We start from the raw sequence: 16935 nt of genomic DNA, 5'->3' as shown, positions 1-16935 counted from the left end.
AAGCAGTTGGCAGGCTGGGGGTGGGGGGCGGGGGGAGGTGGGTGCAACCCAGCTCCAGGCAGAGTACAGAATTGATATTGAGGTATTAGACTAGAAATTATTTCAAAATAACAAAACTTTTAATACTACCTAGGTAGAGTTGGACTATAAAGAAAGCTGAGCACAGAAGAATGGATGTTTTTGAACTGTGGTGTTGGAAAAGACTCTTGAGAGTCCCTTGGACTGCAAGGAGATCCAACCACTCCATCCTAAAGGAAATCAGTCCTGAATATTCATTGGAAGGACTGATGCTGAAGCTGAAACTCCAATACTTTAGCCACCTGATGGGAAGAACTGACTTATTGGAAAAGACCCTGATGCTGGGAAAGACTGAAGGCGGGAGGAGAAGGGGACAACAGAGGATGAGATGGTTGGATGGCATCACTGACTCAATGGACATGAGTTTGAGCAAGCTCCAGGAGATGGTGATGGACAGGAAGGCTTGGCATGCTATAGTCCATGGGGTTGCAAAGAGTCAGACACGACTGAGTGATTGAATTGAACTGAACTGAGGAAGAGTATCTGCCTCTGTGCCTCTTCTGGGTTAAAGGATTCTGATTGATATCCTCAACTAATCTGAGTCTCCTAAATACAACTGGAACATCTTTCCTGGTTGATGAAAGGACAGGTAAGCTGGTTAGAGCCGAAACTCATCTTCTCATCTGGAATGTTCGTGCTTTGCCACTTGAGATTTTGTGTAGACACATAGGCAGTGGAAATCAAGAGACAACAGACTTGGGGCTATTTTGACAAAGTAAGCAGAGCTAAATACAGGAGGAAAACTTCTGGAAGGTAATTATTTTCCAATGATTTGAAAAATGATCCTTGTTCAAACATCCACTGTGAGGAACTTTGAGCACTTCAGAGAAGATGGTTCATGACTAAAAAAAGGAGTTCATGTCATTATTGGGATCTAATCATAAGTGTACCCCATGAATTGCATCTGCTTACATTGCATTCGATCTCCATTTACAGATGAGGAAGTGGTAGCTGGGAAGTTGTGATCTTCCCAGGGTTCTTAAACTAATTCTAAAACAAGGTGTGAATAGTGCTCTTAAAAACCTATAATCTCTTCCTAAGTTTCTGTAGCTGAGACTTACATCTGCTCCTTTCCTCCTCTTATTTTTCCCAGGTGGTTGTGAATAACAACAGCCAGAATATTGCTGTTTATGTGTTTAGATTTCTATTTAAGATCAGTATTCTTGATCATTGTCAGCCTCCTGCCTGATAGTATCAGACAGCAAGGAAACTCACTGAAACTTCCATGGCTTTCAACTAGCAGCCCATCTTGTTAACTTCATGAGATGAATATGATAAAATTATGAATTGTTTACAGGAAAAAAGACTTGGCCTGCTTTCCCTACATATATACCTTTTTTTTTTTTACATGAGTTCCACAATACTGCTGCATCTTCCCCTTTGTTTATCCTAAGTTCTCGCTCTTCCCATATATTAATATCACACCTATATTTCTGTAAATTTTTTTTAAAGAAACGTCTTGTCCAAAAAGACTTTTGGGGGGAGTAGAGCGCCCTGGGATCTTAGTTCCCAGACCAGGGACTGAACTCGCGCTCTTAATAGTGGAGGCGTGGAGTTTTAACCACTGGATCGCCAAGGAAGTCCCTCCAAAAGACCCTTCTAGAAGAGTGAACAGCTCCCCTCCCCTAAATTTGCTTTTCTTAAACAGGCACCAGATCCAAGAATTTTCTGCACCTGACCCAGTGTGCACTTAGCTTCCCCGGTCCCGTGGCCGCGGAGGGAAGGCTCTCCACGCGGGTCTGGGAGCCTCGGGGTGGGAGAGAGAGGTCTGGGGCTTGCACCCCCTGGGTCTCAACTGCGTCCCCTTCCTGCAGAGGCGGCGAGCAGCGTGGGCCGGGCCTCGGCTCTTCCCAGGGCGCGCGCGCTCCCTGGCGGCCGGAGCGGGGACAGGGCGCCGCGGGGACCCAGAGGCTCGCGCCCTGAGATCCTCGGCACAGCGCCCGCGCCGCTCGGACCCGCGCGGCCCTCTGCTCACAAATGAACCCTGACGTCCGGACGCCGGCCTCCCCAGGCTTCTCCAGGCCGCGCTGCCGCTCGCGCCGCATCCGCGCGTGGGTTCCCTGGGTGCTGGCTCTCGGGGCGGTGCCTCGGCGTAGGGACCTCATTCCCGGCCTTGCGGGCGGCGACCGGCGGGCAACCCGCCGCCCCGAGTGGGGGTCCCGGTGGGCCCTCTGGACGCACGGGCGTCGGCGCTAGGGGCCCGCTCCCCGGGAAGGGGAGGCCCGTGTGATCGCTCGCGGCGGGACCACGCCGACTTTTGGACCTCTAACCACTAAGCAAATAACCCTTGTGCTCGCGCTCCACTGTCCAAACAGGCTTTATTGACAGGCGTTTCACGGCAACGCATAGCAACCGCGCCGGGCCCCCGGAGACCACCGGCTGCCCCGCCGCCCCCGCCCCGGGCCCGGCACGCGGCCCCCGGCCACCCCCACCGCTCCCCCCGCCCCGGTCCCAGGCGCCGAGGGGAAGGCGCCTTCCGGAAGCGCCGCGGAATCGGGGCGATACTGCAGGGGGCATTCCTGCCTCGCAGCTCGGCCCGTCCAGCCCAGCCCTTGGGGCACCTCCTCCCTCGGTGGAGGCGCCGATCCGGGCCCGGAGAGGCCGCGTGGAGGGCACAGCCCCTCTTCCCGGGCCCCGTCGCTGCCGAGCGCGCCCTGCTCCGCGGCTTCCCAGCCGATCTCCACGAGGATCTCCCTTTGCTGGGTTCCCAGTTTTTATCTGGGAGAAGGGAGAGACCGGGGAGGGAGGGTGGGGAAAATGAAACAGCACGGGACAAGACAGGCCATTTACAGAACATGGTCGTAGGAACCTGGGCTTCCCAGGTGGCGCTAGTGGTAAAGAACCCGCCTGCGGATGCAGGAGACGCGGGTTCAATCCCTGGGCCAGGAAGATTCCCCCGGAAGAGGGCATGGCACCCCACTCCAGTCTTCTTGCCTGGAGAATCCCCATGGACTGAGGAGCCTGGCGGGCTATAGTCCATGGGGGCAACTTAGTACGCACGTTCGTGGAAACTTTGCCTTGGGAATAGAATCGAGTGTTTTCACTTGAATGCTGGGCATCCTGGGGAGAAGAGACTCACCAACGAAGGGACTGAGGGTGACGGCTTCCGTGTGGACTTGACTGGACGCTGCGAGGGGCTCTCTCGCGCCCACTGCCCACCATTCCCCTAGCTGAGAAGCAGCTGGGCGTTCAGCTGTGCGTCCTGCCCACAGGCACCCCCAGGAGAACCACGCATTCCAGAAGGCAAGGCTGGGCTGCGGCTTGGGGGCAGGGCAGGTCTCAGAAACCGCTCCCTCGGGCTTCTGGTGCTCTGGGGTAAAATGAGGATGTCCAGATAACCTTCTCCACCCCCCACCCCCACCCTGATTTTCCTAATTCTAGCTTGTAAGGAGAGAGGATATTTCATTTCTTAAAAAAAAATAAAAATAATAATTTCAGACAAAGCCTGATAGGTGATAAAAAAACAGAATCTGAAATCTGGAAAGCTCCTTTATCTCTTTTCTTTTTAGAAAAAAAAAAATTCAACTGTGTTCAAATACCACCCCCACCCCCACCCACCCCCATTTCCCTTCACCATATCACTTCTCTCCCCATGGATCCAGAAAGCTTTTAAAATGCTGGCTTGGATGTTACACAGACCAACAACCCAAACAGCAGCAACAACAACAGAAACTCCCCCTTTTTCATCAGCCCCAAGATTGTGAAAATCACAGGAAGTCCAGGTTGGCTCTGGCATTTATAGCACTGACATACATTCAGCCCAGAGAGGCTCTGGTGACAGGCATTCTAAACAAGGCCCTGTCCCGGCCCCCCCACCCCCCACTTGTCAGGCCTGGAGTCCAGCAGCCACCCTCTCACACTACCATAGACCGCATGCATACACCAGCCAAGTCTTTCCTGCACTGGGAAGAGAAGAAAGACAAAGACCTGGGGGTTCTGCATGCTTCAGTGGGCCCAGGTCTCCATCTTAGCTGCCACTGGCTTCTGCAGCTAAAATCTTGCCTGCCCTAGAGGTGAGAGGGGCCAGCGGGACCTTGGAGGGCCGTCAGTAGACCTAACCATCTTGGTTCCATCCCTGGCAGTCCCCTGAGCCCCTTTCCTGCCTCAGCTCCAACCAGAGATGTATCCTGCAGATCTGGGAGGCCAAGAGCGGAGGAGCAGGGGGCTGAAAGGCTGGTCTGTTCCGCCAGTCCAGGCAGCACGTCCGCCGGTACTAAAGGAAGCCCCGGTGTCTTTTCCCATCTCCTCATTTGGCAGAAAGAGTCAGAATGGAAAAAGTCAAAATCTAGGAGAATGTCATCCTTGAGGACCCCAACCACACTCATCTTTCCCCCAGGCCCCCGTCTGTTTCCGCTCTGAGGGCTAGGTCAGCTGGTGAACATTTGTGGGTGAGAAGGGAGGGGGGTCTTTCCTGAGGGTTCTAGCAGAGTCCATGCTCCTCATGGCTCAGCCTGAAATTGCTACTGCAGGCCGCTGCAGGTCACTGGGTGACAGTGGGGTTTAACACCCCGCCAGCTGGCCCCAGAACCCCAGGCACCGAGCCTTGCAGGGAAGACACGGGACTCAGGGGCTCCGGGACGCTTCTCAGGGGCCCTGGCTGTGGCTGGGGAGGCTGTGGCCCAGAAGGAGGGGGCGGCTGTTGCTGCTGCTGTTGCAACTTCTTCTTGTTGATCTTCCTTTCCTTTGCTCTGCGGTTCTGAAACCAGATTTTAACCTGGAAATGAAAAAGGTGGAGAAAAACAGAAGGCGGTGAAGAAGATAGTGAAAGCATAAAGGGACAGTATTTGACACTAGATCCAATGCCTCCTTCTCCAGCCAAAGAGGTCTCCTCTGCACCCGCAGGACACCAGCCCTTCACCCAGCTTTTCACAGGACAGCCCATGTAACAGCCCAGTGCTGGAGCTTCCCCCAAGCCCAATCCAACCTCAAGAGGGAAGGGCCTCTCTCTCCTTTGTTCTTCAGGTTTCTTTCCAGAGCAACCTTTATCTACAACTTCACTGGAAAAGTTCAGAGTCTCAGAACCAAGGAAGACAGAAACTGCCAGGCCCTTTCTACACCAAGCAAGAAGGCTAGGGCTGGATGTACTTCAAAATGACAACCTTTGGCCTCTCAAACCTAAACGGAAATGTAATAGTCCTTGCCTTGGGGCTGAGAATGAGTTTTAACGAGGGGTTTCCTGGCTGTGAATTTGACAATCTAGAGCATTCAGGAGCTAAGCCTCACCCCTCCATAATTTCTCTGGGCAGAGGCTGGTATCCTACATTAATTGTTCCCCCAGTACAGAGCTGGGTACAAAGAGAGTAAGTCTTTATTGACCCAAATCGAATTCTGCATTAAACTACACTCATTTGTGTGTGTGTGTGTGTTTTTACCTCCTAGGTCCCCCAAAATAGGAAAAAAAAAAAAAAAATCAACAATATACATATATTTTTTAAAAAGACAACTAGACGTGGAAGAAGCCTTTTTAAAAAGCATCTAGAAGGAAAAGTCTCTCGATCCTCTTGCTTTTTTAAAAAATTTTTATTTATTAATTAATTTATTTTTTGATCCTCTTGCTTTAATTTAATCTGCTCACAGAACGAGGTGGATCCCCGGGCCTGGCTTCTAACCCTCCCCACTGGATCCTCCCAGGCAGTGATGGGGCGGGCCCTGGAGGGTTCCTACCTGCCTCTCCGAGAGCCCCAGCGTGGCGGCCAGCTCGGCTTTCCTCCGGATGGTGATGTAGCGACTGTAGTGAAACTCCTTCTCCAGCTCCAGACGCTGGTGGTCCGTGTACACGACCCGATATTTGTCTTTCGTCCTGGTTTTCACTGTAGAGGAAGGCAAAGTTAGCCCCGAGAACTGCAGGGCAGCCCATCAGTCATGGGTAATGACAAACCTCCCTAACCCAGGAACCATTTCTCTTCCTCCATCGCCCTGGGGGGCCGCGGTTTGGCTGGTTCCTGCTGAGTCTGACAAGACACCCCTGCCCCGAGGGTGGGGGGGGAGCTATTCAGGACAACTAACCTAGTCTTGGAATTAAGTGGTTTTTGAAAATTAAAGAGAAACTAAAAATTCATACAGGTAGCGAAGAGTCGACACAACTGAGGGACTGAACTGAAAAATTCATACAGGTGATAGCAGAACTCCATCCGGGGTTTTGTAAAGCAAATACAGCACCTGAGTTGATGAGGCCCAAAAGGAAAACCGTCCTGGGAATATTCAGATTTTCAGGCCCATCAGAGGTTTTTTTAAAAAAAAAACACAGCTCACAGTAAAAACAGCTGGGATTGTGGGTATGTGGGTGGGGGGCGGATTCCCTTTCTGTTTGTTTTATCAGAAGTGGAAAGGGGGTGCAGTAGCTGACAGCTGTCCCCTCAGGTCACTAGAAACGCACACGCCCCCGGCTCACCAGCCGTATCCGGTGGAATTCTGAGCAGGGGTCTGGCAGGCCGATAATTCTTCTCGCTGGGGAGGCTCTATACCTGGGCGAACCTGGGTTGGCACACTTTTCTTTTTAATCCTCCATTTATTTCTGCTGCAAACCCTGCCAGAGCTATCCTGACCAGTGATCTACTGCTCATTGGATTGAGTCAACATATTAAACCTTGCATTGATTGTTTTACTGAAGGGCCTTGACAAATAGTGCGACTGCAGTCGGAGCAGGCCAGAGCCCCGCGTCTCCACCGGGTCTGTCCCGGGTCGACCCTCGGCAGAACCCCCCAACTCAGGAGCTGTTCTCGCTCGGTCCCAGGTCGGGGTCTTCTCCCCCAAAAGAACAGGTTCAATCGCCCGGTGCCCCGGGGCTGCAGGAAGATCTAAAGGGTCTGGGGAGTTGCTTGGAGGTGTTTAATGCCCCGCAGGCCGACTTTGTTCAGGTAAAACCCTTTGCAAACCACAACAAAAGCGCCCTGGGAAGATACAGGCCGGATCAGAGGGAGCTCCCCGGAGCCGCTGAAAGGAGAACACAGCCTCAAACAATGCAGGACAAGGCGATCTTATCAAAGAAAAGCCCTTTCAATGCCTTAATAACAACCGCGTTCTGTTTGAATTACCACTACTGAGCAAATGGCGGGCCGGCCTTCATCCCCCCTCCCCGCCAGGCGCATTAACATCAACACGGTGGCGGGCGCATTTGAATGCGCGCGGCGGCCCCGACCCTGCGCCCACCGGGAAAGGAAAGGCAACTGCCAAGTCCTGGGAACCTGCTCTACCGCCCCCAGCCCGCCCGCGGTGGTGGCCCCTTCGTACAGAGGGGCAAACTGAGGATCAGACTAGATCACCACGCAGGTGGTGTACGGGGGCCAGGTGGGAGCCACAGAGGACACCTCCCCGGACCGGAGAGCCGGGCGCAGGGGAGTTCTCCGAGCCGGACTCTCCAGGAGCGGGACTCGCCTTGGGGCCCTCGGGAGAGGCTCTGGCTGGGGGCTGTCCTTTCAGTATCCGGAGAGGCCGGGGCAGCGCGACCAGGCCCCCAGAGTGCTCTGCAGCCCGCGCCCCGAGGACCTTGGAGATGCCCCGCACCCCCTGGGAACCAGGGAGGGGGATGGAGTAGGGGAGAGATGAGAGGGACTTGTCAGAATTCATTATTGACTGCGAAAGTCACCACCCTCTTTCCGGGCCCTAAAAGAGACAATGGCAGGGCTGGGAAGGTGTATATCAAAGCGGACTGGGTCGGGTCCCACCCGCCCTCCACCCCCCCACTCGCCCCTTGACGGATGAGGCTCCGCAGAGGAGTCGGGCTCCGGCCGGCGGGCCGCCCCACATTAACATCACAAGGGCGCCCGGCGCCGACTGCGGCCTTGCCACCTTGGCGCGGGACTTCACAGCGGCCCTCTCCTCCCCTGACCCCGCGGCCCGGGCTCCGGTGGCACCCCTCCCTCTCCCCCCGCCCGGGCCAGCTCTGCGCGCATTCTCCGGGGACGCACCTAGGGTCTACCTTAGACCGCCCCGGCCCCAAGGGGCCGGCACCCCAGGCAGGCTCAGGATAGCCAAGGGCCTTCCGTGGGCGCGCTCTCTGTCCAGGAGAGCGCGCCTCCTCTCGGGGGAAGGGACCCAGCCGACCCTCCAGGTCGGCCCCGAGGCCTCCTCCCCGGACTGCCGCAGTTCCCCCCGTGGTGGGTCCCGGCTTGTGCGCAGTGACGCAAAAAACCGATCCCCGGAGACAGCCCCCAACGGCTGTTCTGATTTATGCGGCTGTAATCGGCTATAAAACCCGTGCAAAGTGGCCATAACCTGCATGCCGGCCGGGTTGGGCCTGAAAGGAGGGAAGAGGAAAAAGCGGAAGTGCAGAGGGCTGAGAAAGACTTCACGGAGGGAAAGCGGAGCCAGCAGGACTCTCCCACCACACCTACTGGAGCTCCTTCCCCACTGGACACACTCAGACGCTAGACGGGGCAGACCCGGAACCCACGAGCCCGCTCAGTCCCGCCAACCCGGGATCTCTGCAGAGACATCTCTGGGGCAAGCTCGTTAAACGAGTGTGCGCGCGCACACACACACACACACAACTAACACGCGCGCGCGCGCACACACACCCACACACAACTAACACGCGCGCGCGCACACACACCAGACCCTGGGAAGGAAGGTTCCGGAGAAACGACCTCCGTCTGGAGCAGTGGCTGAGCGCGCACCACCCCTTCCTCCCCTTCTCCCTCTGCAGACACGAGGGGACTCCTGGGGCGTCCAGTCCCAGCCCTCTGGCTTTTGATTGAAATGACCCCTGCTCAGATCAAAGGTCTGAAGACCCGGGTGTTCCCCCCACCCCCGCGTCGCACCTCTTCCCCACTTAGATCCCGGGACCAACACCTTCTTTCAGCTTCGGCAGCTTCGCCCGGTTTCCCCAGCTCGGTAGCTCCGATCCCTACCGTTGGCCTCAGTGGCTAAACCTGGTCCCTCGCGCGACCGCGCCGCCCTCCTGGCCGCCCCCGTCCCCTGTTCTTCCCGAGTGGCCGGGACGGGGAAGGACGGCGTGCCCCTAGAGCCCGGCCCTGGGGAGCTGCAGGGGAGCCGCGCATCGAGCGAGGGCGGGCGGCAGCAAGCCGGGAGGACGCGATCACTGCGCTGCAGCCGCGCTGCGCCACGTTCCCGGGAGTCTCCCGAGGGTCTGAGGACTCGACCTTACGAAGGAAGGGCGGTGGGAAGAAGGGAGCCTCCCCTTTGCCTTACACTGAACGCGGTTCGTGAGACCAGGACCTCCAGTCCCGACCCCGCCAGCCCCCACGCAGGGGCCAGAGCAGCAACCCCCGGGGGGAGGGTCCAGAGCCCCCAGACGCGGTCGCCCCGCCCCGTCCCCCTTGCGCGGAGTCCCCGGACGCGCGGAGACCGCGCCTTCCCCCGGCGCCCGCCGGCTCACCTTGGCTGCCCAGCGCCGGCTGCGCGGGCTTCCGCATCCACTCGCACAGGTTCCGCCGCTGGCCGCCCGGCGACAGCTGCTCGGCGGCGGCGGTGGCGACCGGCCCGGGGGGGCCGGGGTTGAGCGTCTGCAGCAAGCCGGAGGCGCAGGAGGGCGCGGCGGCCGGGTGGTGCGGGTGGTGGTGCGGGTGGTGGTGCGGGTGGTAATCGGCGGGCCCGCTGTAGCCCATGGCGGCGGCCGGGGAGCCCCCGTTGAGGCCGTGAGCTACGGCGTTGGCGGTGGCCGCCGCGCCCCCCGGCGCGTAGCCGTTCCAGTCCTCTCGGAGCGGGGCGCCGTAGGCGGCCGGCCAGGACGGCCCGGGGGACTGCGCGCTGTCCAGGTTGGCGGCGGCGGCGGCCGCGGCCGCCACATGGTAGCCGCCGTAGTCCGGGTACTGCGGGGGGCTGACGAAGTTCTGCGGGGCCAGGTTGAGGCTGCCGGAGTGGCGCACGGAGCTGGGATACATGCTCACGTCCTTGTCCAGGAGGTAGCTCACGTACATGGTGGCGAGGGCCCGACGGCGAACCTCACCATGCTGCCCGGGGACGGACGCTGGAGGCTGCCGGGGGGCGCCGCGTTGGCGCAGGGGGTGAGGGGGCGCTGGAACTGCGGGTGGCTGCGCCCCGGCCCGCGGTGCTCCGCCGGCTCCTCGCGGCGCTTCTGCTTCTGAGGCGGTCCCTGCCTCGGGCCTGCCTCCTCCCTCCCTCCCTCCCTCCCGCTCTCTCTTCCTTCTTTCCTCCCACCTCCTTTCCACCAGGCTGCAGAGGCGGGGAAGACCCGCCACCGGCTGGCGTGCGGAGCCCCAGGCCGGCGGCCTTACGTGATTAACGAGTGTTTACAAGACTCTATTAGTAATGACACAGACACCAATGGCTGGAGACTTCGAGGCGCAGCGCGCACCCGGCGCACAACCCCTAGAAACACGATTTGCATTTTAAAAGATTAGGGAGGAGGGGGGGAGCTCTCAAGAGGGCTGCGACCCATCACAGCTAAATATTCAAACCTTTATTGTTAAGAGCTTCCTTCTTCCAACCTTGGTGCACTTTAACCTCCAATCACAGGTTCAAAGAATGAAATCTAGAGACTTGCAAAAGTGGGTGGAGGGGTGGGGAGAGCTATCTTGGTGGGAATCGGGGTTTAGGAACTGAGGAGTCGTGTTTTTGCATTTGCAGGGAAGGGAGGGGGTGTCTAGAAGAAGCTCCTTCCATCCCAAAGAGAAAAAGGGAAGCCATTGCTTTGATGACAGTTTCTGGCCAGCCCAGGAGGTGACGGGTGGAGCCGGGAGAAACAGGCCTGTTCTTATCCTCTCTGCGCCCCTGGCCAGGCCGACTGCGCCCCTCAAACAACTGTCACCGCTGATCATTTATTTTCTTCCCTAGGGAAACAGCTGGCCCTCCACACGAGATAAATTAAGACCCTAGTTGCAGGTCGCATCTCTGAGTTCATCTCGTATTTGGGACTCAAAGCTATTAATTTTTTTTGCAAAAGCATTTACAGTACAAACTCAGAAATCTTAACTGCAAACCAAGAAGAGAGTGGTAGTAGTCAGGCTGGTGGGAGGGTGGTAGCGGAGGGGAGCAGGAGGGTTTGTTAGAGTTCTGGTGTTTCTTTTTTTTTTTCCTGGTGTTTCTTGAGCTGGGTCCTGGTGTGTGGGTTGCCTGTGAAAACTAAGCAAGTTACACTTATATGTTTATATACTTAAATACGTGGTTTAGAATCAAGGAAAAGGGACTCTAGGGTTTCTGCTAATATCTACCCAGGTATGTATATGTCATACAACATACCAATGGCTTAAAACCATTCTCATTTGCAAAGTAATACATTTCTCCGGAGAAAATAGATTTTCCATCTCTAGGGGATGGAAAGAGACCCCCGAGCCATCACTGATGACTGCTTCTGAAGGGCCCGGGAAGCACTGTGTCCCGGGCTGAAAGTGGCAGCCGTGGGGACCTGTACTGCGTTGCCTGGCTCGGGACCCGCCAGGACGGGTCGGAGGACAGGAGCTCAGGGCGACCAGATTCGCTCGGGCAGGCGCCCATCTCGGTTCAGCAACCGCGGGGAGTGGGGCCTGCGGCTGCTGTCTACCACCGCTCCGAGCCCAGGCGGCGCTGCCAGACTGGGATCTGAGGATCGCAGCGCCCGGGCAGCGGGCTGGGCAGGCGGGCTGGGTGGCTTTGAGCACTCCGGGAACCAGCGGGGCGCAGTGGCTCTTCTGCAGATCCACCCCTGTCGGTTCTCGCCGCGGAGCGGTCTCTGGTGTTTGTCACGTCCTCGTGTGATCTCTGTAGCTCCTTCCAGTGTCCTTTATCTCCTAGATCTTCACATCTCCCCAGATCGGGAATAGAGCGGGTCTTGTCATCTTCTCCACTTTACAGAGGACAGCCGGCCAGCCGCGGAGTTCGGAGAGGCCAGGCCTCTCCCAGATCAGGGCTTCGGATCTCCTCCTTGCTGTTCCCTCTTGTCCTCTGTGTTTCCTAAGGAAAGAGGTTAAAATGGTGGGGAGTGGGTGGTAACAAACTGGGCAATCAACTGGTGAAGGCTGTAGCAGATCATCCTTGTGGATCTCCCCAGGCCTGGCCCAGATAACTGAGGGTCATGGGACCTCTTGAGAAATAAAATAGGAAACAAATTACAAAGCCTGTTACAGAATCCAAGTCACTGAGTTGGGGGGGGGGGGCGGGTCATGGGGTGGCGGGGTAGTCTGTGGACCTGGATGGGGCTGGGATGTGGGAGGGTGGGAGGTTAAGTGGCGGGAGCATTGCAGACGTTTGATCTAGCAAACATCTTCCTCCTCTTCCTGGGAGACACAATCCCTCTTTCCGCCTCCAACCCCCCCCACCCCCCACCGCCGGCAGCCCCCTCCCAAGCCTCCAGCTCTGGAAGCCGAGGCCCAGGCTTGCGCCTGAGTCTTCGGAATGTGGGCATTCTTTGGGACAATCGCTTTATTGGGGACAGCCAGCCCCCTCCGCCCTGCGGTGGCCGCTTCCTGCGTTTTTATGGCCGCCGGCCGCTGGCTAATTGTCCCGGTTTTCCAGCTGTGTCTCTACTCTGCCCTGGAGAAAGGGCCCTGGCCTGCCTGCCCAAATGCTTTGGGAGCGGCCTGGGTTGATCTGGCCCCAGGGGTCACGCCAGATCTCAGAGAGACCCATGCTCACTTGGGGTGTGTGGTGTGATGGCAGGAGAGAGGACACTGGCTGGTGTCCTTCATGAAGAAATGGGCACTCATGGCAGTAGCATGGCCCCTCCTTGGTTCTGGGCCCTGGGCTGGGGGTGAGGGGAAAGGAGGCAATAATAATGTCCTTGGACAAGCTCCTTGGAGTGGAAATATCCCCTCATGTCTGGGTTGCTCCCTCAGCCAAGAGGGGGCCCATCTGGGTTCCTGCAGGGGCAGGCTGTCGGGAGCAATCAGAGAGGGGTGCAAGGTGGCTGATGGGAAAAGAGCCTGGTGTCTTTTCATCACCATGGCTTAGCCTCTGAGAGCCCTTTGTCGGGTTCCTGACCCCAGGAAACCTACTCTGGGTGGGGGAGGGGAGGCAGCTCCTTTGGCCTCAGGGTGCAGGTGTGTGGCCCTGGGGGAGTGCAGGTGCCATGTGGGACAGGCCTCCAGCAGAGACCAAGGTACCTGGTGGCTTTCTTAGAGCCTCCTGGCTTGAGCTGAGAACCACCCTCAATAGTCATCCCAAGCCTTCACTCTTCAAGACTCTGGGTCAGCCTACCAGTACCTGGGTCTCCAAGTCATAGGGAAGTTTGGGGCTGGGGTGGGGCTGGGCCTGAGGCTGTGACCCCACAGAGCTTGACTAGGCTGCTTAGGGCAGGACAGGGTGGGAAGAAAGAGACCCAGGTAAATAAAAGGGTCTGTAAGACTCCGGGGGCAGGCTCCACTCAGGTTATCAAAGGGACGTCTCATTGTTACTGACAGTGTCGGGGCCACTCCACATTCCTCGGAGAGGGTCTGGGCTTCCAGGATCCCGGCTGCTGGCAAGGGCTGGGGCACAGAGCAGTGTGGGGAGCAGGAGGCAGCGGAAGGGGCGGGCCGCTCTTCCAGGGAGATGAGACACTCCTTGAATCCACAGATCATTGACAGGGCTGCCTCTCTGCTCAAAGGTCCCCAGTGTTTGCTCCAGCCTGGGGAGGGGGGGGACCCTGCTTTTCCCCGAATTTGTGACTCCTAGAACTGGGGCATCTGTGACCCTTGACATCTAGGTAGGGCAGGCTGTCTGTTCCACCTTAGCAAGCAAACCTACTTTCTGAAACCCTTTCAGATCAAGGAAATGATCCAAAGAGCACTGCCCTTTCAAACTCCCTCTCTTGCCCTGCACAGGAAGCCTTCACCCTGCACTGACCTGAATTCCCAGGAGAAATAAGGAAGAGCAACAAGGAAGAAAGTGTTGTCTGATAAAACCATTCAGCTTGGCAGTCTACACTGCTGTGGGAAAACCACTTGGTTGCTGTGTAGTTTGGAGCTGGAGAGTTTTGGGGCCAACAACGGCGGCATGAAGTCAGCAATCCCCTCACACAAAGGAAACCTCTATAAGTGGTGGTTTGAGCCCCCTCCCCCCCCCCTCCCCCCTGCCCAAGAAACCCTGCCCTGCCACTCGGCTAACATCTCTGGGAGGGAGATCAATCAGTGTCCTCTCTGTAGGGTCTCCCTAGAGTCCGCTGCTCGCTCAGTTCCATCAGGTCACAAAGGAGTACAACGTGTTCATCCTGAACGGCAGGGAGGGGCCACAGCTGCCCACAGCTGCCCGGCTTCATTCACAGGCACGTCCCCACCCAAGGGAGTCAAGAATGTTCCCCCCAAGCAAACTGAGTCTCTGGTCCTGCCCACCTGAGGGAGAGTTCCTGAAATTGTGGGAGGTCATCGGTGGGCTAGACGTTTAACACTCAGGGTGCAGGAGAGTGGAGAAAACAGTGAGCTTTTTCATCCAGGAGCAAGAAATAATTTTTTTTTCCCTTCTGCTCAAGGAGAGCTAGGAAAAGAAAAAGCCTCAGACGAAGGGCTGATATTTGGGTGCAGCAATCTGGTTTTGCCCACTGGCTGCAAATTATGGGAATAAATGGTGGTTGCCCCCATTTCTTCCCCCCGCCCTCCCCACCCACCCTGCTAGAATCAGTCTGTGGATGTCGTACGACTTGCTTAATTCTGCATGAGCACAGAGCAAGAATTAAAAGCCTGAGAGGGAGCGCTCACTAAGGGGGAGACCCGGCCCCCAGGCCAGCAACACCTAAATGCTATCACATGGCTTTGGCGTGGAGTTACCGCTTGTTCCCTCACCAATATCTCGTGCCTAAAGTGATGACCTTTGTTTGTCATATGAAGATATGTTCCCGGGAAGCCCTACACAGCAGGCTCTATGTGGTGGAGGGAAGGGGCAGGTAAAGGTGCAGCTCTCCTTGGGTCAGTGGGCCCATTGGAAGCTACTCTCTCGGAGGAAAGTCGAAAGTGAAGTTGCTCAGTCGTGTCCAACTCTTTGCGACCCCATGGAGCCCTACTAGACTCCTCTGTCCATGGAATTTTCCAGGCAAGAATACTGGAGTGGGCTGCCATTTCCTTCTCCAGGAGATCTTCCCAACCCAGGGATTGAACCCAGGTCTCCCGCATTGTAGGCAGACACTTTACCGTCTGAGCTACCAGGGAACTCTGGTGGAGGGGTGGGGGGGACAAAGGACTTCGTGTCTGTAGCCTTTGCATTTTACAAAGGAACACTCCGAGGCCCAGAGAGATTGGGTGACATTCCCAAGGTCACACAGCTAGCTGTTCTGATCACTAACATTAAATGAGCTATATACAGGTGCATTCTTTGTAACCAGGAGCACTCTGTGCAAATGTTAATAATTACTAAGGCTTCAGGTGCCACCCTGGAAACTGCCTCACCAACCCCAAACCGACTGGCGTCACGGGGTGGGGGGAGGAAGCCAAACTTCCCACCCCCACCCCACGCACCAAATAGTTTCAAAACAATCAGGTTGAGCTGTTGTGACAATTCTGCTTTCCAAGTCCTATTTATTATATTTCTCCCTTTCAGGGGCACCTGCCAATTGTGGTGTATTAGTTTATTGAACTCCATCCAGATGTTTCTTCAATTGCCAGGAAAAGCATCCATCTATCCCACAGTAAATTACTTTCTGCAAAACAGCTCATCTTTATTTTTTGAATGGGAACCCACATCCTGTGGCTGACCCCTGGAAATGTGTCAAATTCAAAATGAGTAAAGGGAATGCAAAGAAATTGGCTTGTCTTTCTCCTCGTCCTCTACTTCCCCAGCAGTGTCCCTGCACCTTTTTTGGACACACGACCCCAAAGGGTCGTACCTGTCTGGGTGGCGGAAAGAGACCTCCCATCCAGTTTTCCATCACATAGGTGAGTGGGACCTGGGCTCCTCAGTTCCCAGCGGGAGCATTCTCCTGGAGCCTCTGCTTGCCGGCTGGTCTTGAACATTTCAAGGGGGAGTGACAGTGGGCGAAGCAGCACCCCTATCTCGGAAGGCAGTGTGTGTGGAGGAGTTGAACAGTTACTGAAACCAGCTCTTTGCTCTCCGACTTTTCTTAGAGTTGCCATTGTGCTTTTTTTTTTTTTTTTTTAATGAATTAGTAAGTACGGATATTAACTATTCACCCGGGAAACTGCACCACCACTTCTGGACCCCCTCCCCCGACATCTCCGGGCCACCCAGCGGTCCTGGCTGGTGCCTCTGCTGAGGCCCGAGTCCGAGTCCACGGTCTCTGCTGTCCGGTTGGTTCGTTTCCCGTGTCCTGCGCACCAGAGCACAGAAACCAGAAAACATGCCCAAGCTCAGGACATCACTGTCTGAGCCAAGATGTGGCAGAAGAAAACTGCCCTGCCAGACCTCGGCAGCCTCAGGAGAGCCACCGGCAGGAGGACGGGAGGTGGGTGTGGGGTGTCCAGGGTCTTCCCCGCGCCCCCACCCCCACCCCCTGGGTCCGCTGCCAGCGCTCAGGGCTTAGGTAGAGGCTCTCCCCTTTCTCCCCCAGCTCCTTTGAAGGGGAGGGTCCAGTGCCTTCTCCCACCCTGCATCCCCTCCTGAAGAAACAAACAATTTTGCGGACAAGCGTTGAGCCCTCGTAATGTTCACTGTGTAATAGTAGACACCAGATGGTGCCTGAGCCGTGCAAAATGCAGCTCCTCACCTCTAAAAATAGGGCTTCGGATCTGGCCCTGGGGATTCCCGCTTGTCTTAGCCTGAGCATATTTATATGCGGGTCCCTCTGTCCAAGAGGTGGGCTCACCCTAGGGTTGGGCAGGATGCCTTCAGTACAGTTTATTAGTCTCAGTCTCAGGCCCAGCCCTTGGTCCTTGTGTCCGGGGCCAGAAATCCTTCTTTGCCAAACAGCAGGTTTCTCGCTTGTGTCAGGAAAGCCCCCAGGTTACCCCGGCTAGAGGGAGGCAGGCGTCTAGCCCCAGGCCCGGGGGCCCCACCTTTGCACCCAGGTCCTTTGTGATAGACTTCTGATGCTCCCAC

At 56.5% G+C, this 16935-nt stretch overlaps 1 protein-coding gene across 2 annotated transcripts; it reads right to left on the bottom strand.

The window, feature by feature from the left end:
- Window positions 1–3157: 3157 nt before the first annotated feature.
- CDX2 (caudal type homeobox 2) lies at window positions 3158–10153 on the bottom strand. 2 transcript variants are annotated; one of them, XM_061133033.1, is made up of 3 exons: window positions 9416–10153; window positions 5747–5888; window positions 3158–4792 (listed from the first exon to the last, which is right to left on the bottom strand). In XM_061133033.1, the coding sequence occupies exons 1-3, from the start codon at window positions 9954–9956 to the stop codon at window positions 4663–4665; spliced, it is 813 nt and encodes a 270-aa protein (XP_060989016.1). In that variant the 5' UTR covers window positions 9957–10153; the 3' UTR covers window positions 3158–4662. The 2 variants fall into 2 exon arrangements, with proteins under 2 accessions (XP_060989016.1, XP_060989015.1); XM_061133032.1 differs by having other exon boundaries at window positions 5743–5888; window positions 9416–10137.
- Window positions 10154–16935: the final 6782 nt, after the last annotated feature.

The sequence above is a fragment of the Dama dama genome, chromosome 30 (genome assembly GCF_033118175.1).
Source record: "Dama dama isolate Ldn47 chromosome 30, ASM3311817v1, whole genome shotgun sequence".
Classification (NCBI taxonomy): domain Eukaryota; kingdom Metazoa; phylum Chordata; class Mammalia; order Artiodactyla; family Cervidae; genus Dama; species Dama dama.
This window is presented reverse-complemented; position numbering and strand designations above follow the sequence as displayed.

Excerpts from the sequence above, each read along its gene's own strand:
- CDX2 (XM_061133032.1), bottom strand. The coding sequence starts at position 9,956 with ATGTACGTGAGCTACCTCCTGGACAAGGACGTGAGCATGTATCCCAGC. Across the intron at positions 5,889-9,415 it reads GCCGGCGCTGGGCAGCCAAG|TGAAAACCAGGACGAAAGAC; the intron begins GTGAGCCGGCGG and ends CTTCCTCTACAG. Across the intron at positions 4,793-5,742 it reads TGGGGCTCTCGGAGAGGCAG|GTTAAAATCTGGTTTCAGAA; the intron begins GTAGGAACCCTC and ends TTTCATTTCCAG.